Source organism: Lepidochelys kempii, chromosome 1 (genome assembly GCF_965140265.1).
Source record: "Lepidochelys kempii isolate rLepKem1 chromosome 1, rLepKem1.hap2, whole genome shotgun sequence".
Classification (NCBI taxonomy): domain Eukaryota; kingdom Metazoa; phylum Chordata; order Testudines; family Cheloniidae; genus Lepidochelys; species Lepidochelys kempii.
This window is the reverse complement of record NC_133256.1, coordinates 322,440,780-322,466,734: the sequence shown is the minus strand read 5'-3', so window position 1 is coordinate 322,466,734 and position 25,955 is coordinate 322,440,780. Positions and strand designations below refer to the sequence as shown.

The window sequence follows — 25,955 nt, the reverse complement described above, 5'->3', positions numbered from 1 at the left end:
CTCAACGCTGTCACCCCACTACCTCCTGTGCCCCCCCCAATATATCCCCCCATTAGCCCTTTCGAACCCACGTCTGTGTGGCCCCCTAGCAGCCCTGGGTGCCCCACTCTGTCCCCCCCATATCCCATGCCTCACCTGATTCTGTAGATGAGGTGCTGTGAGGATGGCAGCCGCTGGCCCCACTGTCTCCGCAACTGGCTGCTTTGGCCCTGAGCTGGCTGCCCTCTCTTCTGGCACCACAGCAGCCCCTAATGGGTGAAAGGTGTATTTTCTGCAGAGTACATGAATTCTGTGTGTGCTTAGTGGCGCAGAATTCCCCCAGGAATAATATAAGTATTTTCATTGCTTACCTTGGAAGATATCTGATGCAGGTTTGCCTGTGCTTTCTATGAAATACAATAATTAAATTCTGTTAAAAAAATCAAGGATTTATTAACTGAATTCCTGATTTTTTTTAAAGTAACTTTCCCGTTATTGAAACTTTAACTGAAAGTTTGTCTTCCTCTACTGTTGATTTAGTACTAATGTGGATACACTGTAGAAGTGTGTTAATGTGAAAAGGGATTCAACTGACATCTCATAATGCACTGAAACTCCATTATTGTTAGTCTAGTAGAGAGCTACAGTTCCTTTCATTTTAACCTAACAACATTGGGTACCCAATTAGAAGTCATATTATCCTATTTACATGGATCATGTTGAGATTAGGAAAATAGATTGTGTTAAAAACATGTTATTTCCTTTCTCCTGTGCTTTGTCAGCCCTCTCTATTTAGACTATAAGCTCTTTGGGGTAAGGACTGTCTTACTATGTTTTGTACAGCATCTAGCACAGTGGGCCTCTAATCTTGGTTTGGGCCTCTTGGCAATTCTGTAAAATAAATAATAAATCCTGTAAATCTCATGAATTGTGAGAATCCGTAGGTACACAGGGTCTGATGTAAAGCCCTTTGAAGCCAGTGAAATGATTTCCATTGACATAAATGAGCTTTGGATCAGACGCATATTGCCTAGAATCCTTTATGAGGAGTGATTGTAACACAATGTAACACATATGCTCTGTACCAGGAAAGTCAAGAGGTAATTAAAAAGTTTGATACAGGATTCAAGTGAAAAAGAACTAAAGGATAGGAATATCATTAATGCCAGTCAATATGGGTTTATGGAAAATAGGTGTTGACAAACATTATTTCACTGTTTGCTGTGTTTACAAGTTTACAATATACTTAGACTTTTATTGGGTATTTGATTTAGTACCACATGACATTTTAATTAAAAAACTAGCACTATACAATATCAATATGAGAACATGTAAAAGGATTAAGAACTGGCTAATTGACAAATCTCAAAAAGTAGTTGTCATTGAAGAATCATCATTGAATGGGGAATTTCTAGTGGGGATCCATGGGGATCAGTACTAGACCCAACACTGTTTAACATCTTCATCAATGATCTGGAAGTAAATATAAAATTACTACTGATAAAATCTGCAGATGACACAAAGATTGGCAGAGTAGTAAAAAAAAAAATTATGACAACAGGGCAGTCATATGGAGCAACTGTGATCTCTGGGCAAGCAGAGTCCAGGCAATCAAAATGCATTTTAATATAGCCAAACGTAAAATTACACTTTTAAGAACAAGGAATGCAGGCCATATCTATGGAATGGATGTCTCTCTCCTGGAAAGTAGGGACTCTGAAAAGGTTTTAGGATTCATAGTCACTCTCAGTGCAATGCTGGGTCAAAAAGTGCCATGCAAACAAGTGAGCAGGAGCAGAGAGGAGATTTTATCTCTGTATACAGCATTAGTGAGGCTGATAATGGCATCAGAACTGAATTTTTAAAAATTGGAGAGGGTGCAGAAAAGAGTCACAACAATGATTTGAGGGCTGGAGAAAATGCTTTACTGTGAAAGATAAAGTGCTCCATCATTTTAGCTTATCAAAAAGAAGATTGAAAGGTGACTTGACAACAATGTATAACCTTCACAGGGAAAAACACTGAGTACTAGGGGGCTCTTTAATCTACCAGAGAAAGGCATAATAGGAAATCATGGCCAGAAGCTGAAGACAGATAAATTCAAATTAGAAATAAGGCACACATTTTTACCTGGGAGGGTGATTAGCCACTGGAACAAACTACCAGGAAAGTGATGGATTCTCCCTGTGCTTCAGTCTTCAGATCAAGACTGGATGCCTTTCTGGAAAACAGACTTTAGTCAGACATAAGTTGTTGGGCTTGATGCAGGGTTAATTGGTTGAGTTAGATCTTTGATATGCAGGAGGTCAGGTTGGAGGATCTGATGGTCCCATCTGATCTTAGACTCTATCAATCCATGAACTTGTACTACAGTCTTCTTTGACATCTCTTAGTAGCATATTGCCCATTTTCTGTTTATTCTTAATAAATGGCTAAGAAGTTGTCTTATGTAGACTTCTTACCACATTCAGCCTCATATGTAGAGGTTACTTAGGCAGGCTTAGGCAGAGCAGCTAATTTAGAAATGTATTAGGGAGATGCACGATTTTGTTAGCAGCAGTTTTACCATAGTCATTGCTATTTTACATCTTTTGACAGTCTCTTGATTGAGTAATAGCTCCAGCATTTTATTGATTGGGTAAAGAAAGCTGCAGCTGCAAAGCAGGAAGGCAGCACAGATTTTTCAAACAGCCTATGAAAAATGCTGGTATCAGAATAAAACTTTTTATACGTTTTGGGTTAAATCATAGGAAATTAGCATGCATGCATATGTACAGGCAATCATGGACAGAGTTAGATGCACATAGTATAGCATATAAAATCTGATACAAACACGTGCAACATGCTGCTCTCTGCCAGAATTTGAGGAGCATGAGTGAAGATACAATTATTAAATTGCATTTGTTATTTTCATGGAATAATTATGCAGGTAGTTTTATTATGCCTGGGTGTGCTGAGATAAATGAAAGCGCTGAGTTTTTTTATATTAAAATATGTATGAGATAAAGAAAGAAAGCTTTGTTATTGATTTGAGGCATTAAGATGCCTGTAGACCTTCCTGGAAGAAGGAAGATGCAATATCCAATTTGGGGAAATTGACACTTAGTACAATGTACTGACAAGTGTTTCTGTACTACTAGGATCAACCCTCTCAAGTGAATTTCACAAGCTCTAATCAAGCTACTGCTAAAGGATATTTTCTTTTAGCTAAAGTGGCAAGGCCCAGGCATTTAGAACAGAATAACCTGAAATCTGTCACCACTAATGATTTTGATGTAATGGGTGGTGGCAGTGGTATAGCATCCTGGTCTGCTGTTGTGCCTAGAATTACCCTAGGAGTAGAGAAGCAATCAATTTTGAGGGCACTTTAGGTAAACAAAGGAATATTTGAAAAAATGCAACACACTAGAGTCATGCTTTACTTGTTATGGCACAAATGCAACAAACATATATGTGTATTATACATAATGTTAAAGCAAAATGTTGTATGCACTAAATGTTGAAAATAAAGCCCTTTACTTAAAATAACACTGCCACAGCTGGCACCCTTGTAATAGCACTACAAAGCACAGGCCATGGACCGAAATGCCAGTGATGCTGATTTACTATAGAGGGGATAGTCATAAATATAAAGGGAAGGGTAAACACCTTTAAAATCCCTCCTGGCCAGAGGAAAAACCCTTTCACCTGTAAAGAGTTAAGAAGTAGGATAACCTGACCAAAATGACCAGTGAGGAGACAAGATACTTTCAAAAGCTGGAGGGAGGGAGTCTCTGTCTGTCTGTGTGATGCATTTGCCAGGAACAGAAAGGAATGAAGTCTTAGCCCTGGTCTACACTAGGACTTTAGGTCGAATTTAGCAGTATTAAATCGATGTAAACCTGCACCCGTCCACACGATGAAGCCCTTTATTTCGACTTAAAGGGCTCTTAAAATTGATTTCCTTACTCCACCCCTGACAAGTGGATTAGCGCTTAAATCGGCCTTGCCGGCTCGAATTTGGGGTACTGTGGACACAATTCGACGGTGTTGGCCTCCGGGAGCTATCCCAGAGTGCTCCATTGTGACCGCTCTGGACAGCACTCTCAACCCAGATGCACTGGCCAGGTAGACAGGAAAAGAACCGCGAACTTTTGAACCTCATTTCCTGTTTGGCCAGCATGGCAAGCTGCAGGTGACCATGCAGAGCTCATCAGCAGAGGTGACCATGATGGAGTCCCAGAATCGCAAAAGAGCTCCAGCATGGACCGAATGGGAGGTACGGGATCTGATCGCTGTATGGGGAGAGGAATCCGTGCTATCAGAACTCCGTTCCAGTTTTCGAAAAGCCAAAACCTTTGTCAAAATCTCCTAGGGCATGGAGGACAGAGGCCATAACAGGGACCCGAAGCAGTGCCGCATGAAACTGAAGGAGCTGAGGCAAGCCTACCAGAAAACCAGAGAGGCGAACGGCCGCTCCGGGTCAGAGCCCCAAACATGCCGCTTCTATGATGAGCTGCATGCCATTCTAGGGGGTTCAGCCACCACTACCCCAGCCGTGTTGTTTGACTTCTTCAATGGAGATGGAGGCAATACGGAAGCAGGTTTTGGGGACGAAGAAGATGATGATGAGGTTGTAGATAGCTCACAGCAAGCAAGTGGAGAAACCGGTTTTACCGACAGCCAGGAACTGTTTCTCACCCTGGACCTGGAGCCAGTACCCCCCGAACCCGCCCAAGGCTGCCTCCTGGACCCAGCAGGCGGAGAAGGGACCTCCGGTGAGTCTACCTTTTAAAATACTATACATGGTTTAAAAGCAAGCATGTGAAAGGATTACTTTGCCCTGGCATTCGCGGCTCTCCTGGATGTACTCCCAAAGCCTTTGCAAAAGGTTTCTGGGGAGGGCAGCCTTATTGTGTCCTTAGTGGTAGGACGCTTTATCACTCCAGGCCAGTAACACGTACTTGGGAATCATTGTACAACAAAGTATTACAGTGTATGTTTGCTGGCGTTCAAACAACATCCGTTCTTTATCTCTCTGTGTTATCTTCAGGAGAGTGAGATATAATTCATGGTCACCTGGTTGAAATAGAGTGCTTTTCTTCAGGGGACACTCAGAGGAGCCCATTCCTGCTGGGCTGTTTGCCTGTGGCTAAACAGAAATGTTCCCCGCTATTAGTCACAGGGAGGGGGGAGGGTTGACGGGGTAGCCACGTGGTGGGGGGAGGCAAAATGCGACCTTGTAACGAAAGCACATGTGCTATGTATGTAATGTTAACAGCAAGGTTTACCCTAAAAGAGTGTAGCCACTGTTTTATAAAATGTGTCTTTTTAAATACCGCTGTCCCTTTTTTTTTCTCCACCAGCTGCATGTGTTTCAATGATCACAGGATCTTCTCCTTCCCAGAGGCTAGTGAAGCTTAGAAAGAAAAAAAAACGCACTCAAGATGAAATGTTCTCCAAGCTCATGCTGTCCTCCCACACTGACAGAGCACAGACGAATGCGTGGAGGCAAATAATGGCAGAGTGCAGGAAAGCACAAAATGACCGGGAGGAGAGGTGGCGGGCTGAAGAGAGTAAGTGGCGGGCTGAAGACAGGGCTGAAGCTCAAATGTGGTGGCAGCATGATGAGAGGAGGCAGGATTCAATGCTGAGGCTGCTGGAGGACCAAACCAGTATGCTCCAGTGTATGGTTGAGCTGCAGCAAAGGCAGCTGGAGCACAGACTGCCACTACAGCCCCTGTGTAACCAACCGCCCTCCTCCCCAAGTTCCATAGCCTCCACACCCAGACGCCCAAGCACGTGGTGGGGGGGCCACCGGCCAACCAGCCACTCCGCCACAGAGGATTGCCCAAAAAAAAGAAGGCTGGCATTCAATAAATTTTAAAGTTGTAAACTTTTAAAGTGCTGTATGGCATTTTCCTTCCCTCCTCCACCAACCCTCCTGGGCTACCTTGGTAGTCATCCCCCTATTTGTGTGATGAATGAATAAAGAATGCATGAATGTGAAGCAGCAATGACTTTATTGCCTCTGCAAGTGGTGATCGAAGGGAGGAGGGAAGGGTGGTTAGCTTACAGGGAAGTAGAATGAACCAAGGGGCGGGGGGTTTCATCAAGGAGAAACAAACCGAACTTTCACACTGTAGCCTGGCCAGTCATGAAACTGTTTTTCAAAGCTTCTCTGATGCATACTGCGCCCTCCTGTGCTCTTCTAACCGCCCTGGTGTCTGGCTGCGCGTAACCAGCAGCCAGGCGATTTGCCTCAACCTCCCACCCCGCCATAAACGTCTCCCCCTTACTCTCACAGATATTGTGGAGCACACAGCAAGCAGTAATAACAGTGGAAATATTGGTGTCGCTGAGGTCTAAGCGAGTCAGTAAACTGCGCCAGCGCGCCTTTAAACGTCCAAATGCACATTCTACCACCATTCTGCACTTGCTCAGCCTGTAGTTGAACAGCTCTTGACTACTGTCCAGGCTGCCTGGGTACGGCTTCATGAGCCATGGCATTAAGGGGTAGGCTGGGTCCCCAAGGATACATATAGGCATTTCAACATCCCCAACAGTTATTTTCTGGTCTGGGAATAAAGTCCCTTCCTGCAGCTTTTGAAACAGACCAGAGTTCCTGAAGATGCGAGCGTCATGTACCTTTCCCGGCCATCCCACGTTGATGTTGGTGAAACATCCCTTGTGATCCACCAGAGCTTGCAGCACTATTGAAAAGTACCCCTTGTGGTTTATGTACTCGGCAGCTTGGTGCTCCGGTGCCAAGATAGGGATATGGGTTCCGTCTATGGCCCCACCACAGTTAGGGAATCCCATTGCAGCAAAGCCATCCACTATGACCTGCACGTTTCCCAGGGTCACTACCCTTGATATCAGCAGATCTTTGATTGCGTGGGCTACTTGCATCACAGCAGCCCCCACAGTAGATTAGCCCACTCCAAATTGATTCCCAACTGACCGGTAGCTGTCTGGCGTTGCAAGCTTCCACAGGGCTATCACCACTCGCTTCTCAACTGTGAGGGCTGCTCTCATCTTGGTATTCATGCACCTCAGGGCAGGGGAAAGCAAGTCACAAAGTTCCATGAAAGTGCCCTTACGCATGCGAAAGTTTCGCAGCCACTGGGAATCGTCCCAGACCTGCAACACTATGCAGTCCCACCAGTCTGTGCTTGTTTCCCAAGCCCAGAATCGGCTTTCCACAGCATGAACCTGCCCCATTAGCACCATGATGCATGCATTGGCAGGGCCCATGCTTTCAGAGAAATCTGTGTCCATGTCCTGATCACTCACGTGACCGCGCTGACGTCGCCTCCTTGCCCGGTATTGCTTTGCCAGGTTCTGGTGCTGCATATACTGCTGGATAATGCGTGTGGTGTTTAATGTGCTCCTAATTGCCAAAGTGAGCTGAGCGGCCTCCATGCTTGCCTTGGTATGGCGTCTGCACAGAAAAAAGGCACGGAACGATTGTCTGGCGTCGCTCTGATGGAGGGAGGGGCGATTGACGACACAGCTTACAGGGTTGGCTTCAGGGAGCTAAAATCAACAAAGGGGGTGGCTTTACATCAAGGAGTATTTCAGGCAGGACTTCACGGAGGGTTCCAATAAGAAATGGTGCACCTAAGTTATTGTTCTTATTGGAACAAGGAGGTTAGCCTGGCCTCTGATTGATACATGGCTAGATTTACCTCGCTGCACCTTCTCTGTGAGTGACTGCAGTGTGACCTAGAGGAATGAGTCCCCTAGACGGGGGAGGAGGCAAATGAGTACAAAACAAATCTGGTCTATTTCTTGTTTTGATCCACTCCATCTATCTTTTACATCTTTGGCTGGCAGCAGACGGTGCAGAAGGACTGCATGCCATCCACATCTCATGGCTGCTCGGCAGAAGATGGTACAGTACGACTGCTAGCCATCCTCATCTCTTGCCTGCCCGGCAGAAGATGGTACAATACGACTGCTAGCAATCCATATCGCCTGCCTGCTCACCATAAGACGGTTCAATAGGACTGACTGCAGGACTAAAGAGAATGACCTGGTCAGGTCACTCCAAATTTAGTCCCTGCACCCATGTCTGCCCAGGCGCTCCCAGCCGACATGGCCAGGAGCACCTCGGACATGACGAGGACGGCTACCAGTCGTACTGCACCGTCTGCTGCCAGAAGGCAATGGGTTGCTGCTACTGTGTAGCAATGCCATACCGGGTCTGCCAGCACCCAGGAGACATACGGTGACAGTTACCTGAGCGGGCTCCATGCTTGCCGTGGTATGGTGTCTGCTCAGGAAAAAAGGCGCAAAACGATTGTCTGCCCTTGCTTTCACGGAGGGACGGAGGGAAGGGGGGCCTGACGATATGTACCCAGAACCACCCGCGACAATGTTTTAGCCCCATCAGGCATTGGGATCTCAACCCAGAATTCCAATGGGCAGCGGAGACTGCAGGAACTGTGGGATAGCTACCCACAGTGCAACGCTCTGGAAGTCGACTCTAGCCTCGGTACTGTGGAAGCACTCCGCCGAGTTAATGCACTTAATGCACTTAGAGCATTTTCTGTGGGGGGACACACACTTGAATATATAAAACCGATTTCTAAAAAACTGACTTCTATAAATTCGACCTTATTCCGTAGTGTAGACATACCCTTAGAACTTAGTAAGTAATCTAGCTAGATATGCATTAGATTCTGTTTGTTTAAATGGCTGAGAAAATAAGCTGTGCTGAATGGAATGGATATTCCTGTTTTTGTGTCTTTTTGTAACTTAAGGTTTTGCCTAGAGGGATTCTCTATGTTTTGAATCTAATTACCCTGTAAGGTATTTACCATCCTGATTTTACAGAGGTGATTCTTTTACTTTTTCTTCTATTAAAATTCTTCTTTTAAGAACCTGATTGCTTTTTCATTGTTCTTAAGATCCAAGGGTTTGGGTCTGTGCTCACCTATGTAAATTGGTGAGGATTTTTATCAAGCCTTCCCCAGGAAAGGGGGTGTAGGGTTTGGGGAGGATTTTGGGGGGAAAGACATTTCCAAGCGGGCTCTTTCCCGGTTATATATCTGTTAGATGCTTGGTGGTGGCAGCAATAAAGTCCAAGGGAAAAAGGAAAATAGTTTGTACCTTGGGAAAGTTTAACCTAAGCTGGTAAAAATAAGCTTAGGAGGTTTTCATGCAGGTCCCCACATCTGTACCCTGTTCAGAGTTCAGAGTGGGGAAGGAACCTTGACAGGGGTCCTTTCAGGTTAATGCTGAGTTACCTTGAGTTACCTTCAGACAGTGTAAGAAAACTTGCACTGCAGTTGCCTACGCTGTGCTTACTCGGAGTGTTAATAGGACTTATTTCCCATTGCTGTCAATCCAGCATTTTTAACCATAATATAATATCTTTAAAATACTGCATTTTATTCCTGGTTTACAAGCATTTTTATTCCTGGTTTATTTTACTTGAGTCTCCAATTTTTTTAATACTCTCTCAAAAACCTGAAAAGACTAATCTTGCTTTTTCTGCTGGAAAAAAAAATCTCCTTTATGTTTCCAGTACAGCTTGAAATTAACATGACTTTAGGTATACTTTGTGCATCAGTCTAATGGATGACAGCCCAGCTCTGGAAGTAAGATTTGATATTTCTTTTAATGCTTTGCACTTACAGGGAGCTTGATATTTTCAAAATGCTGTAAAATTAATAATCCTCACAGCTCCCCCATAGATATAGGTATTTAAGTATTATAATTTTCATTTTACCAGTGGCAGAACAGAGACACTAAGAGCCTGATCCCAAATCCACTGAAGTCAGTGTAAAGACTCATACTGAATTCAGAAAGAAAAGGAGTACTTGTGGCACTTTAGAGACTAACAGATTTATTGGGGAATAAGCTTTCGTGAGCTGTAGCTGCATATGACACAAACAGACAAGGCGAAGCTGTAGCTCACGAAAGCTTATGCTCCAATAAATTTGTTAGTCTCTAAGGTGCCACAAATACTCCTTTTCTTTTTGCGGATACAGACTAACACGGCTGCTATTCTGAAACCTGTCATACTGAGTTCAGTGGACTTCGGAACAGAAGCCCCTAGTGTCTGGAATCAAGGCTATGGAGCAAGCCAGGCGCAGAACCAGGGAAAGTGTCCCTCACATCAGCACCAAGCTCAGTCCACTAGACTAAGCTGTAAAGTGCAAGCAGTGCAGCATAAATTTTCATCTAGCTCCTTGAAACAACACCAATTAATGTAAACATCTCATATGCAAACTAAATTTATTATAGATGGGACAGGTAGCACCATCTATTATTAAGACTGGCCAACACTTCCAATTATAAAATACCCATTACAAAAATCATGTACACATTTCAGTTGCTTAGAACTTTTCCAAATATATAGAAAGCAGGGCTTTCCCTGTAACCTTACAAAAGTTCAACATAGCTTCATTGCTAAGTGTAAGCAGGTCGACACTGACCCTGAAAACAAGGTTGTGAAGTTTTTCTTTTAAAGATCCTCCAGTGAACTACTTCAAAATTTCTGCTTTTGCCAGAACTTTCCAAAACAATGGTATGTTGGCAACAGGTTTCTCTGAAACGCCAATTTTAACGTAGACATTTTATTGCAAAAATAATTCGTAGCATAATACAATACACAATGAAGAGCAAAGAGCAAAATGATGGAGCTTTTATGAGATTTTTATTTATCCTTGTAACCTGTGCTTTTTATTTCCCAGACCTGCAGTAGGAACTGCCAGTCATACAACTTGCAGTGAATATTTTCTCATTAGTATTGTTCTAGCCACACTTGCTGCTACTGAACTTATGTGCTCTGTGTTGCATTGCATAGAGACAGAAACTGCTGTTACCACTTCAGTTTGACATTTATTGGATACTTTGGCCTGCTCCAATTACTATAGCTGTTATCCAGTTAAAATGCCCAGTAATGTTTCTCTTCTTTGCCAAGGAACACATAATCTAAGATTCTCCACACTTAGTTGGCAGACACTATAATGCTGGGACCTATAGAAAGCTCTAAGAATAACAGGTAGATAAAGGTTAGTCATCCGCCTAGAACATTATTCATATTTACTCCTCTTCAGTCTCACCGAGAACCTTGCAAACATGGTATTAGGTTTCTTGCCCAAAGTAATCTCTTTTTCCAATATCTTTCCTTTTGGTGGATGTCAATATTTCAAAAACTCATTAGCAGTTTTAGCAAAATGCTGCAACTGTCGGAAGATGCCCCTGATATTATTGTCTAACCAGAAGTGAAGCAGCATCTAGCTAAGTGCAGTGGTAAACATTATGTGCACATTTTTCAAGCCTAGATCTGTTTTGTTTTTTAAATTGAGGCTGATCATCTGGCATAAAATGCTTTACTCACATATTGGTGGCAATGTGTGTTTTTATGATCAAGACGTTACTCCAGATGTATGTTACAGGTGTAAGAATTGTGGATGTGGACCTAAGCTCCTCCAGAAAGGTTTACATGTTCAATGGATCCATTCTGAGGCATGTGAGCCAGTGACTCGGAAACTGTGAGAAAAGATGCTTGTTGATATTTCAGAATTTAGTTACTTTTGAAATTGATTTATTATTCATCTTTTGGCAAAGAGAGTTATGCTTTGAGTCTTAGTTCAGATGGCATTAAGACTACATACATATAATCAGTTTTACTCCAAAATATATGTTCTGCTTTATCGGTTGCCTCTCCAGGTTCACTCAGGATGTGTCTGCGGATATGAATCTTACAAGTTTGAGAGTATTTTTGCTGACCAACTGGTTTCAGACAATTTGTTGCCTTTGTCTCAGTCTGCAGTCTCAGCCTTCCACAATGGTTCACTTGTGCCTGAGACACTTGGGTCACATGCACACAGGTGGTTCAGTTTGCCATGTTGCGCCTTCGCCCTCTTCAAATGTGGCTCAGGCCAGTTTACTGTCCAACCTTTCACTGGTATTTTCCAATGCCACGGTAACAAAATTCTTAAAAGGAATTCTTTGTCTCCATCTGTTGGAGTAGGAAACAGTTCCTGTGTGGGATCTTAGGATAGTCTTAGAGGCTCTGATGGGCCCTCCGTTCAAGCCTCGACATCTTGTCCCTTTACTCTCTTGTGTCAAAAACCTACATTTGGTGGCAATAACATCCACAAGGAGAGCATGTGAGCTGCAGGCTTTGATGGCAGACCCTCCTTATATACAGTTCTCCAAAGACAAAGTGACCTTGCAGCCGCACCCCAAATTTTTGTTTAAAGTGGTCTCGGTTTCGTTGGAACCAGGCAGTTTCTTTCCCTGTTCTTTCCGAAGCTGCATTCATCTCAGAGGAGCAGTGCCTTCACATGTTAGACATCAGCTGATGTCTGGACAGGATTGACCCTTCATTGCTTCGCCTCGCCTGTTTGTGCCATATGCAGACCCTGAGAAGGGGCAAGCGGTCTCTTCACAGATGATCTCTAAAGGAGTGACATCCTGTATCAAGACTGCACATGAAATAGATTCATATACACGCCCCTCAGTGGGAGCAAGCCCCTTTTACCAGAGTGCAAGCTATGTCAGTGGCATTCTTGAGTGACATCTCAATATTGGACATTTTCACGGCTACCACATGGTCATCAATACATATGTTTATGAATCATTATGGCATTACCATGGCATCCAGAGCAGATGCAAACTTTGGGAAGGCAGTCTTGCAGTCCTTGTTCAAGTAGACTGAGTCCCACCCCCTATGGGTACTGCTTGTGAGTCACCTAAGTGGAATTCATGGCTGCAGCTACTCAAAGGAGAAGAAACAGTTACTTACTGTAACTAGTTCTTTGAGATGTTATGCAGCTGTGTATTCCGTGACCCACCCTCCATGCTCTCTGCATCGGAGTTTAGTTACTGAATGATTGGTGGGAAGGAACTGAAAGGGGATTGAGGCAGTCTCAGATAGCCAGTGGAAGGGGTGTGGCCACGAGACGCGAGTGCTGCCTCCTATAGGTACTGCTAGGAAAAATTCTCCGGTTCTGTTTGGGTGTGCACCTAGTAGAATACACATCTGCTCATATCTCGCAGAACCACAGTTACAGCAGAGGCTATGAAACAGAGTGGCCACAGTGAATGAACCCTGTTATCTAATGGCAAAAGTAAATTGTGGATCATCATCACTTAACACAGGAACTTGTCATTTGGAGTATTAATAGCCCCAAAGTGGATGTACACTGTTCGAGCAGTGAAAAGTGAGTGTTGTGTAAATGAGAATCAGACCCAATTTCTTTGTACACCATCAGCAGCTAGGGCTACTCTGACAAATGAAGGGGTTGGGAATAGCTCCCTTTTATAGACACCCAGCCAGCCAGTAGCTATAAAATCCCTTTTAGTAACTGTTCTCTAATTGCCCTACCTGTAAAGGGTTAAAAAGTCTCACTGCTATACATAGGTAAAAGGAAGGGAGTGGGCACCTGGCCAAAAGAGCCAATGGGAAGACTAGAACTTTTTAAAATTGAAAAAAGACTCTCCTTTTGTCTGTCTGTCTGTTCTCCCGGGGAGAGGCAGACAGGGCAACAGCTATGCTGTAAGAAGCTTGGGCCAGGTATGAAAAAAATCATCAGTATCATACCTAGAAACTACTCATTTAAAACCCAGATATGTAAGTAGGTCAGGGAATGTCTAGCAAGATGCAATTAAGTTTATCCCTTTTATTTCATTACGGCTTGTGGATTCCTCTGTGCTAACCCCAAGTGCTTTTGTTTTGCTTGTAACCTTTAAGCTGGATCTCAGGAAAGCTATTCTTGGTGTTTTATTCTTATCGTTGCTCTTTTAAAATCTAGCAACAGCCTGAGTTCCCGGATGTATTTTCTTTCTTATTTTTTATTAATAAAATTTACCTTTTTAAGAACAGATTTTGATTTTTATGTCGTAAGAGGTTTGTGCACATGTTGTTTAATTAGCTGGTGGAAACAGCTGATTTCCTTTTTTTTTTTTTTTCTGAGCTCTTCCCCAGAGAGGGGCGTAGAAGGACTTGAGAGTACCCCACAGAAAGGAATTCCCAAGTGCACCTTCCTGGGCTTTCAAAGGGGTTCTGCACTTGGGTGGTGGCAGCATCTACCAATCCAAGGTCAGAGAAAAACTGTAACCTTTGGAGTTTAATACAAGCCTGAAGTGGCCAGTGTTAATTTTTTAAATCCTTGCGGGCCCCCATCTTCTGCACTCAAAGTGCCAGAGTGGGGAATTAGCCTTGACAGCTACACGTCATCTCCAAGTACAGAGGATCATTTTGAAATGTGTTTATTTTACCAAGAGTTTAAAGAGCTGAATCATAACACTGGTGAGTTTGTAGAAAATTATTTTGTATCCTTAGACTTCGTGGGCGAAAGCTTTGAACTTTTAACTGCATTAGTCTAAAATGCTGGTGAACAGGCCAGAATGTTAGTAAAGAGGAGGCCATCATATATAATACATTTTACTATGAAAAAATCCTTTGGGTTAAAAATCTAACTCCCACAAATGTGCTTAGTGGGACAACAATACCCATTTTTATAGGAATATTACATTTTTCTGTGTTGGTCGTGTAATATCCTGTCCACCTATACTCTGGATGTCCCTAAACCTCCAACTGCCTGAAGCTGAGAGTGGATGACACTGGATAATTGCCCTGTTCTGTTCATTTCCTCTGAAGAGGAAAATGTCTGGCATTGGCCGCTGTCAAAAGGTGGGATAATTGGTCTAGATAGACCATTGGTCTGACCCATTATGGCCATTCTTATGTTCTTATTGTCTATTTCATGATGTTGCACCAATATGTGACCCTTACAACAAAGCAAAAGTTAATAGGAATTAGAGAAGGAAAGATCAGTTGGGTCACTTTCTCTTGTTTTGCTGATTTTTTTTCCAATATACTTCCTAATGATTTCTCTAATGTAGTTCTAAATAATGCCCATGCTGGTATTTCCAGCACTGCCCTGGGGAGTTATTCCACAGTCCAATTGGCCTCATTGTTAGGAAAACTAATGCTGACTCTCAAGGAAATTATCCTCTTCTTCTCAGTTTCATCCCATTACTTCTACCGAAATACTTTGGACAGTCCAGAGCAGTTTTTATCCTCCTGAGTGTTTACATGGTTTTAAAAATGTGTTAATATATTGCACATTAAAAATATGCATTTACGGTTATAAAAATCTAAAGACAACTGAAGTCCATGGAAAGACTCCAGTTAACTTCAAGAGACCTTGGATTAAGCCCTTAGAAAATAAGGTTTTTCAAATATTCCTAACTTCAGTGACTTTTCTGATAAAGAAATGCCTTCTGTGGTCACAGTGAAATCAGAAAGTGACACACTTCTGTGTAAGCATAAAAACTTTAAAATTGTTAGCAGCATTTGACCTGAGATGACGATAGTGGTGACTTACTATGTATAAATGGATGTATTAAAAATAAATAACCCAGTAAATTAATCATCTGTTTCAAATGAGTTTTTACCATATTTACTAAAAGTAAAGTTCCAATAATCTTACCTAGCATTACTATAGGTAAGAGTTAATAAGCGTTTCATCTGAGTTCAACACAAATAGTGTTACTGCATTAACATGAATTACTACAAATTTGCTTTTGAGTGGAACACCATAGCCTATGTCATTATATAAACTGTTGCTCTAGATTTGTTTTCAGCCCATGAGGATGATAAAATCTCCTGTTAGCAGTTTGAGTTCTCCTGAGATACTGAGAGTAATTCGGGGTAGATTTCTCAATATGTTATGGCTGTTTAGTTTCCATTAATTTAAAGTAAAGGGTGCTTCTTAAAGTGTTTGCAGAAAATACATGACAAAAGCAACTTGCATTAAAATGTTTTAACTGTGAGATTATTATGTTTTCACTTCAGCTGCAATTTAAGGGGAAGAGATCTGATATATCCTTACAGCTTATAGTTTTATGATCTGACACATTCTTGTTATTTATAAACTCTTTCTGCTGGGACCTGATTTGCATTATTTCTTTTGTAAACTATTTCCATGGAATTTTCTCCTTGTATTTGCATTCCCATTAAAGTGATGAAATTGCTCAGAAAGCATTTGGGTAACTACCATAGATATTCCATTCATGCAGTTCCAAATACAGCCCTTTATGTAGCAGCATGCTGTATAGTTGTTATTATTAATATATTTTCTTAGTAAAATGGTAGATGATTGCATTAGAATGACTACATTAACAGTACTTCATGCAGCAGTCAGTTTCTAACCTATTGGCCTTGCATTCGTTTTATTTATTTACATATCTTGATGTGTCAGCCTTCAGCAAGTGCAAATATATATCTCTATCTGTAGCTAATGGGTTTCTTCTGGGTGCCATGTGCCACCTCACTATAGAGAAGATAAATAAAGCACAGAGGATCATACCTGCCCAAGTTTATACTAACATTTAGTTTCTAATGCTGTGTTTTCCTATACCCATGACACTGAATCAGCTTTCCTTGAAACAGTACTTCCTCTCCGTTACTGACGTTTCTAGAGAGAGCAGGTCAGTGGCCCCAGCAGAAGGAGGTTTTTAATGACATGTGTTTTTTTCCCCATATGCTTTGTTTGTTCCATTCTGTCAAAAGTAGAAGGACACACCTGGAGAAAAACTGTGATAGAATGAAACATCCAAGCCTCTTGGTGGTGATGCCTATGGGAATCAGTAGGTTGGTGCATGCCGGTAGATATAGCTACAAGATGATAAAACAAAGTAACATCTTTGTGTACTGTGAGGAAAAAATCATAAGAAAGCAGCGGACTCTTCTTTGATGGGCAGCCGCAGTGCAGACTGAAAGGAACAAAGAAACCAATTACAATATTGTTTGCAACAAGACATTTTAAAGTAATAATCAGCTTCTATTCATTACTATGCACCTGCAAATGTACTAACAGTAGCAGTGAAAGAAGCAAATGTGTGCTAATGAAACCGGAGGGCATTGTCTGAGCAATTCCATGATTTGATGGTGATGCAAATGCAAAGAAGGTGACCATGCAGGGGTGAATGGGAGAAGGCTATGCAATCACCAGGTGCTAGGATATTAAATATATCAAACATCATTTGCTCGGCATTTAAGGAACCACAAACTTATGCACAAGGATAGTCTTCCAGTGAATTCATCATCTTGCGTGAATATCACACACTGTACATTGCCTGAATCAAATTGAACCTTTACCCATCAGGGAGGAATGCATGAAACTGTTTATACTGTAAAAGTTTGCCAAAAAAAGGTAGGGGATGTTGTTTTTCAAGCTATTTCAGTGTACAACGTGACATTGAACGAAGCCACAAACAAAATATCAGAGGTGAGATGAGACAAGACCTGGTGTCATGTTTAACAGTTGGGAGAGCCAACCAGAAGAAATGACAAAGATTATAGCAGTTTCCTTGATCCCTCAGTCTTAATCAGGTTTGCAACCTGGGGTCTTGTTAGATTGCCAGCTGCTTCTGGATATCCATGTAGCAGCAGTTGCTAAAGATCTGTTTGTTCTTTCTGCCTGGCAAGTTGATAACCATCTTTTGTGGGGGGTACTTAACTGGCCTTGGTTATCCATATGTTTGATACCTGAAGGCCAGAAACAAACCAGAAGAAACTGAATGAGACAGGGTTACTAAACGTGCCCTTTATTCTGCAGAGAGTGAATTATGGTTCCAATACAGGTACATCAGTGTTAGGAGATGAAAGGTGTCACTTAATAGCTATGTTAATCACACATGCATAACCCAGCTTTCTTAGCTTAAACCATTTGTTTAAAAGTACTCAAAAACATAAGAGTACTGAACACATGCAAATGGTGATGTAGAAATCCTTATAACTCAATTAAACTAGGGAAGAGTTAAGGTTGTTTTTCTGGCTTTAAATGTGCATTGACAATCTATCCAGTGTTTGGATTATTTTTATACCTATTTGAAGTGTGCCTATATTTCCAGGCATTCTGAAGTTGAGATTTGGGTTTGTTTTAAACTTAAACATTATGTAAACTTAACAGTAAACATTGAATTGACCTGTATGCTCAAACTTTGCCTGAGAATATATAGTGGGTTAATTCCAATTAGGAAGTATTATGTTTTATCAGCCATGTTGTTATCTTTATGTGATAGGGCATGGCTCTCTGCTCCTGTCTTCCTGGACAAATGGCTCTAACACCTCTGGTTTGTAACCACCACGGTGTAGTTTATTTGTGTTATGTTAGGGGGCTTATTCCTTCACCCACTTACTTCCCTGGTCCTTCTCGCATGAACAGAGAGCAACAGTACTCGAAGTCCAAAGGTGCAAACAATTCGATGTTTATTGGGGTGAACTTCCAGCAAGCATGATACCAGTTTCCTTCCTTAGTGTCCCCCTTCCCAGCTTTGACACCACAGAGCCTTACCTGTGTCCCTGTTCCCATTCCTTAGCTAAACATGATTCCAATTTCCGCACCCCCATTTGCTGTTCCCATTCCCCCCCACCCACTTCCTGATTGACTGCAGACTATATAGTAAAATTTGAGTACTGCTTAGCTATACCTTAACCAATCATTTTACTGAAATTTAACCCAATCCTAACATATTGTAACATGATTATGTAACCAATTATATCCCACCACCTTAATTAGTTTACACCCAGCAAAATTAATTATACAACAGACAGAAACAATCACAGAACCAGACAGAGTTTATACAGACAAACAATAGGGAAATGGGGACTACAGTGATGGAACAACAAAGAAATGAGGATTTCACATCCCAGCTATTGATAAGTGAGTTCTTGCCAGACAGGATGCTATCAAACTAAGTTTCCTTTTACATCTTCTAGGCACTTCCCTTTCTCTGGAGGCGATAGGCATTATCAGGACAGGATTGTATTCCTAACAGCCCAATAGCACCTTATTTCAGTGTGACTAGTTTGGAATGTGAGGATCTGACCATTTGCTTCCCAGCTTATGGCTGCCTCTGCTGCTTAGCCAAAGATCTTAGCCTAAGCACAGGGCCTCAGACTGTCACAGTAAGAGAAGGACCTTACACCAGCAGACAGTGATTTTGATTCTCTTTTATACCTCTAGAACTAGCTAAGTGATAAGAATACACCTAAATTCTTAGAGTATAGGCCTTTACAGACAGGTCTGAATATCTATATCCTAACATGTTATATCAACACCACCCTCTTACCCATCCAGCAATTCTATCATCATTCCTTTTTGCCAGACAGAAGAGAGGGCAGGGATCTCTCCACGCAGAGATCTCCCTTTACCATGGCCCTGCTGGCCTGCCCCGTCCCCACCTCTCTCTGTTTTCCTCCTCATACTTTCCTCCTGTGCTCCTTTTCTACTCTGGCAGTTAACATGCCAATTAGCAACTTAGCTCTCCCAGCCTAGTAATTATCCACTCCTTTGGAACTCAGGGTCTCTGGAGGGAACTAACTAAATTTGCAGTGACCAGAGTGCTGCTTCAGCTGCTGGTTCTCAGCACTCTGTCACAATTCATCATTCATTTCATAAACCAGCAGCGTACCAAGTTTAAGAGATATAACAGTTTTTCTTTTGCATTTTTTTGGGAACCAACTGTAATAATGACAGGCCCAATAATACGTTCCAGATGGTAATTCCTGCTCTTCCTCCTCACTACTTATTGCCCACTTATACCAGTGCATCCTGTTTTTCATGCTATATGACACATCAAATGCATGAGTGTGCAGCTGTATCAGAAATTTTTAACCTACACAGATGTTCAATTCTTTATACTTTTTCGTCTACAAATAAGTAATGTTTTGTCTATACTGTAGGGACACTGTCATCTTAAAAATCACATTTCTGACTGAAAATGTGGTACTACGGTAGTCAACAGTAACAGCTAAGGTTATTATAATTAAAAAGTTATTCGGGGAAGGGAGAAAAAAATATCTCCTTCAAGTTTATTTACTTTATGCATTTCACAGCACAATTGGTCATTGTAGAGTCAGTTAATTTCTGACTTGCTGAAAAGATGCTTATAAACATCAACAGGAAAACAGGAAAATCCTTACCAAAAATAATTAATGAATTGTAATTAATCAAAACATACTATTTAAAGAGTACTCTTTCAGAAAGTGGATTTAAAAAAAATCAATTCAAAAATTTCAAGTTGGTGGTGTCCCTTTAAATCTATAAAAAATAAAATACTAAACTAATTCACTGATACTAAACTATTTGACATTATGTTTTGATATGCTTTTATATGCATGGATCATAAGCTCTATTTTGTACACTTTATTTCTGGAAATGCACAGTTTCTAAATGCATGCAGAGTGGGAGAGATGGAGATGGAGAAGCATACTTTTTCTCCAGCAATTCAAATACTTTCTCCTTAAATACTTAAATGAAGTACTATACATAGACATTGGTGTAGTCTTTAGAAGAAAATAACTTTTTCCCCCTGTTATACAAACATGTTTTTCTGGTTTTGGCACGGACCAATGCCTTACTGGTTATGTCCAAAGATTCCAGTGTAAAAACTATGTACTTTGAGTTAAAAGTTTAGCACTCCATACTTCGGGCATGAATACGCTACTGTTGCAGCACTTCCAGCTTATGGGCCTGATGCTGCACCTCTTACTCAGATGGGTAATGTTTATGTGAATTGGTTTTGATGGGACTATTCATGTGTAGCAAAGACTATTCGTCTGAAGAATTGGAGGATTGGGCCCCAAGAACACGAGTACAGTATTTAAGTGCAGAGCCGCCGGTTACTATTCCTTGGGCCACAATGTCAAACACAAAATGTCTTTGAATGGTTTTGAAATAGGCATGTACTTAAATGTAGCATTTGGCTCAAAATGTCTTTATTAAATTAAGGAACAATTCAGTTTTCTAACTTTATACTTGCTTGATCTGACATTAAAAGTTTTGAAAATATATTTGCTTGTTTTTTTCATTAAGACATTCGGATACCACATTTGTATTGAAAGGCTGCTAATTTCCCTGAACACAATTATCTAATGATTATTTTATATGGTTATTTTTCAGATGTTCAAATGAAACCAGATTCAAAACAGAAGAATTATTTTGGGCATATAATTTCTGCCCTACTCCATACTCTTGGACAACACTTCTGGGCCTTATTTTATACTTGGTTTTCTTCGCACCTGGTAAGCAAATACTTGTTTCAGCACATAGCTTTAAGTAAATAGCAAACATTTGAAGTTCTTAATGGTCAGACCACTTGAAGCTTCTCTTACTGTTCAGTCTGATTGTTATACTAAAATTGATCTTTTTTTAAATTCTCAGGAATGGGACCTATGCCCTGGACAGTAAATTCTGAAATCTATCCACTTTGGGCTAGAAGTACAGGAAATGCATGTTCATCTGGTGTAAACTGGATTTTCAATGTTCTGGTGTCACTGACATTTTTGCATACAGCAGAATACCTTACATACTATGGTAAGATGTTGTTTATGTCTTAATCTGCAGTAATAACATTTGCATTCTTACATGGCACATAGATTTACTACAGTTTAGATCAGGGGTGGGAAAACTATGGCCCGCGAGCCAGATCCGGCCCATGAGGGCTTTGGATCCGGCCCGTGGGATTGCCACCCTTTGGATCTGGCCGGCGGGATTGCCACATCCCTGCAACCCCTGGGGGAGGGGGGCAGAGGGCTCTGTGCGCTGCTCTTGCCTGTGGGTACCTCCCCTGAAGCTCCCATTGGCCAGGAACAGGGAACCACGGCCAATGGGAGCTTCGGGAGAGGTACCCACAGGCAAGAGCAGCATGCGGAGCTCTCTGCCCCCCCCACCCCCCCCCAGGGGCTGCAGGGACATGGTGCCAGCTGCTTCCCAGAGCGGTGCTGGGCCAGGACAGGCAGGCAGGGAGCTTGCCTTGGCCCCGGTGCATGCCGCTGTCACCCTGGAGCCACCCCAGGTAAGCGACGCTGGGTCAGAACCTGAACCCCTCCTGCCCCCCAGCTCCATGCCCTGAGCCCCCTGAACCGCAAACCCCTGCCCTGAGCTCCCTGCTGCACCCTGCCCCCCTCCTGTACCCCAACCCCCTGCCCTGAGCCTCCACATACACTCCGCACTCCTTCTTTGACCCAACTCCTTGCCTTGAGCCCCTTCCTGCACACCTCACCCCCTCCCACACCCCGCACTCCCTTCCACACCCCAATCCCCGGCCCCTGGCCCTGCATGCAATTTCCCCACCCAGATGTGGCCCTCGGGCCAAAAAGTTTGCCCACCCCTGGTTTAGATGATGATATACTAGCTGTTTTGTGGTATGCCATTTTAGCTGCCAAGTTCTTGATTAACACTAGTTTAGTAAGTTTCATTCTTTAAGAAGGGAATGTAAACAGATCATTTATAATGAGGAAAATGAGGGAAACCTTCTGTTTAGTATAATACTGTGGTGCCCATTTAAAAGGGTAGCATTTGCCAACTTTTATCACATAGTAGTATCTGAGATTCCCCTTCTTGTCATTACCATCACATGCCTAGTCATGTGGTTATACAGTCATTGCAAATAGTAATTAGGGATAGGGTAAATTCAAAAGTCTGGTTTAATCTGTGTAATCCTTTTGTCTATTTTTGTTGATGTTTCTCTGTTTTCTGGGTCACCTCAAGGCCCATTCAGCCCGGGGGAAGCCAAACCTTCCCTTTCACGTGTCTCTTTATTGCAGACCTCCAGTAATGTTATTGCTATTTCTTTTAACTGATGGGAAGTTAAAAGGATCTGTTTGAGTTTCCATGTTATTCTAAAATCAAGTGGAGTATTGCTCCTTACTAATTTGATTTATTCCAGAGTGATGTAAAAAAGCCGTTTTTTCTCATGTCCACAGACATGTGCTCCTTTATTGTAATGCTGCAGTTCATATTTCACAAACTTCTTTGATTTCTGTAGCCTCCTAATTCTGTTGTTTCTGTGGGAGATGGTAAAGACAGGAGGGATAAAGTTCTGTAACCTAGTATGTGTGTTGTTTTGTATTGCAGGGGCATTCTTCCTCTATGCAGGGTTTGCTGGTATGGGACTCATTTTCATCTACGGCTGCCTTCCTGAGACTAAAGGGAAAAAACTAGAGGAAATTGAATCTTTGTTTGAAAACAGGCTATGTACATGTGGTATTTCAGATTCTGATGAAGGGAGGTATATTGAATATATTCGGGTGAAGGGAAGTAATTATCATCTGTCTGACAATGATGCTTCTGATGTGGAATAATTTTCAGCTGCTGATGTATTAATCATTTAAAAGCCTTCTGGGGGAAGAGCAGCTCTTGGTGACCTCACTGCCCTGCTTCTGGTCTGGTTCTCCTTTCTACTGCCTAGTTACAAATGCCTTCATGTAATAAAATACTTCATTTGGGAGAAAATTAAGTGTAATAATGTTTTCTGATCATGGAAAGTAATGGTTTCCAAAGGGGATTTAATTCTTCGATTGTATGAATTTACCTATGGTGTGCAATACAGGTATCTGTGCATTATACCAAATGAAATGCATATGGTGTACCATACTGTATATCCTTATCTTTCTTTTTTGACAAAAGTTAAAATAATGTAATAGCTAATCAGCAACCAAATGACTCATAAAAGTAAAATAAATCTGGGAACAGGGGCTGGATTCACAAAAGAACTTTAACTTCTAGGCACCTAAAAAAATCACTGGGATTCACAAAATTTGAGTTAAGCACTCAGGCTTCCTGTACAATGACTGGTGGGATATAGGCACCTGTGAATGGGATTCACCAAAGCCAGCACACTAGGTGGATTCCTATAGCCAGTGGGAGATGCCAGGGAGGGGGGGGTGTCCTAAGGCATGTCTCTCTCTGAGAGTTTGGCACCTAAATCCAGGCTGGCGGGAGGCATCTCCCTCTCCTTGGGATTCTCAGCTGCAAGCCCTCTCTTGGAGATTCACCAGGAGTTAGGGCACTCACCTGAGAGGTGGCAGATCCCTATTTGAAACCCTTCTCTGTGTCAGGTGGACGGGCAACATGAACCAGGGCACTCCCACATCCTTGATGAGTACCCTAGCCACTGGGATAAAAGTTGAGTGAGGTACTCCTCTGCATCCTCCTCCCGTGAGCATGCATCGAAGATTGGGCCCTACAGGCGAGTTAGGCGGAGGAATTCCTATCTTCCCCTGGTTTGTGCTTTGCACTGGGGCTTAGGCACCCAGACACCTACAGGGGAGCCACAGTGTGTGTACTGAGAGGCACAATATCAGCACCAACGGGAACTTTTAATGCAAAATCTTAGGAACCTACAGGGTTTGGCAGCAACTGAGCAGGGGTTTTGTGAATCCCAGTGGTGCCTGATCCTGGGATTTAGGTACCCAAAGTGGCAGTTAGGTGCCTTAATCCCTTTGTGACTCTAGCCCTACATATTTGGTGTTTTTGTCACAGCAGCCTGAATATGAAATAAGCAGAATGAGAAATCAACAGGATGCTGTAGAATAATCACTTGAAATTATCACACAGTTTGAAAATACAAATATCTTCTGTCTTTATGGGAGAGATGTATCTCCTACGTTTCCCTAATGGGATTCCACTCTTGTTTCTTTGCGGTGATATCCAGCGGTCTGTACTAAATTGCTCAGTGTTTCAACTCTAGTGGCACAGTGGATGTCGGTTATATTACTCTATCCAGCTATTGATCTTTGACCATATATTATGATCAGTAGTTGGTATTAGTGAGCTAAATTGCCAAAGAATGACCTTAAGTTCACAGTAAGGTGTAATTAAACGTGATTGCCTGGACAAATAAACTGACAGATATTGATAAGTGCCACTTAAAGGCCTTAACTGGAAAGGTTAACTGGAAAAAAGTGATTTTTCATTCCCATTTGTGCATCTGAGCATTCTGGTACATGTCCAGTTTTGAACACAAATATCAGTTTAAAAAAAAAGGAAGAAAAATAGGGTTAAGATCTTGTGTTGATAAGTTCACAGCAATCACTGCCCCATTGCTCATTAATATACATGTCACTTCCAATTTATGTCTTATGTGCAAAGTAAATTATTTCTAGCAGGTCTTTCCTCCCTTTACTCATACAGTGTCTTTGGATCTGAAAAGAAAATTAGCAGTATTCAAATGCTGATATTTACTCACATTAATTGTCTTATGAAGCATTGCAAAATTGTCAGGAAAATTCACCACGTCAGGCACAAAAAGCTGCTCACCCACATTCACCATGGTAATGAAAAAATTAATGGTATTTTATTCACCTGCCAAAAAAATTACTTGTGTTGGCAAGTAGAATCTTATAAGGCTGCATTAAAATATCATGATATTTTCCTCCCTCTCTACCCCTTACCCAGTTAATCCTTCAGAGAAATAAGTTTTTAAAAAAGTTGGAAGCTCAAAGTCATACCCCTGAAATTCTGAATGGAGGAAAAATCCCTTTTCACATATCCCTTTCTTTTCATGCTGTACAGTTTTGATGAAACTATATGAGATCGTTGGGTTTTATAGATACAGGTTTGGTGGCCTTTTCATGGACTGAGAGACATATTTTGAATGTGGGTTTGCTCTCTAAGAACAAGAATGTTATTGGTTGCCTAATTATTGTAGTCGGTCACACATGGGTGATAAGTTTGTATTGTAACTCTTTGCTAGATCTGATTTATATTGCGCTATATAATTTTATACAGGGGCTTTTCTAACTCCTTGAGTTTTCTTTGAATTGTGTATTTTGTCAGAGTTGGGTGTGGCTGTCTTTTTAACTTTATAAAACTGTTAACAAAAAGAACTGTTTAAGAAGCAAATGGTTTAAAACATCCCTCTTGTAATTTGGAAAAGGAGGAAATAAGCATGATAAACAGAGAGCTTTGGCATGATTGGACTCTGAATGTGCACCTGCTCAGTTAGAGGGCCAGGCTCCCAGGCCTCGGATCTCTGCTCTCATTTAGGCACACCACACTTTTATGCCCTCAAATATGAGATGTTGAAAATGTTGCAGCATGTACACATTCAAACGTACACTCTATTAGGCACACTGTTGCCAGTGTATAGCCTTCACTGAGGGCACAAGATAGTCTTAAATACTTTTATGGGTAACCTGGCTTCTGCCTGACCCCCAAAAGTCTATTCTCCAGGCC

The 25,955-nt window shown here is 41.9% G+C and overlaps 1 protein-coding gene across 1 annotated transcript in view; it reads left to right on the top strand.

The window, feature by feature from the left end:
* The window catches only part of SLC2A13 (solute carrier family 2 member 13), a 317,250-nt gene extending 292,055 nt beyond the window's left edge, over positions 1-25,195 (top strand). Inside the window, exons 8-10 of the mRNA XM_073328433.1 lie at positions 20,898-21,019; positions 21,159-21,311; positions 22,854-25,195. Of these exons, the coding sequence (XP_073184534.1) occupies positions 20,898-21,019; positions 21,159-21,311; positions 22,854-23,080 (502 nt within the window). The 3' untranslated portion in view covers positions 23,081-25,195. The remainder of the gene's footprint in view (positions 1-20,897; positions 21,020-21,158; positions 21,312-22,853) is intronic.
* Positions 25,196-25,955: the final 760 nt, after the last annotated feature.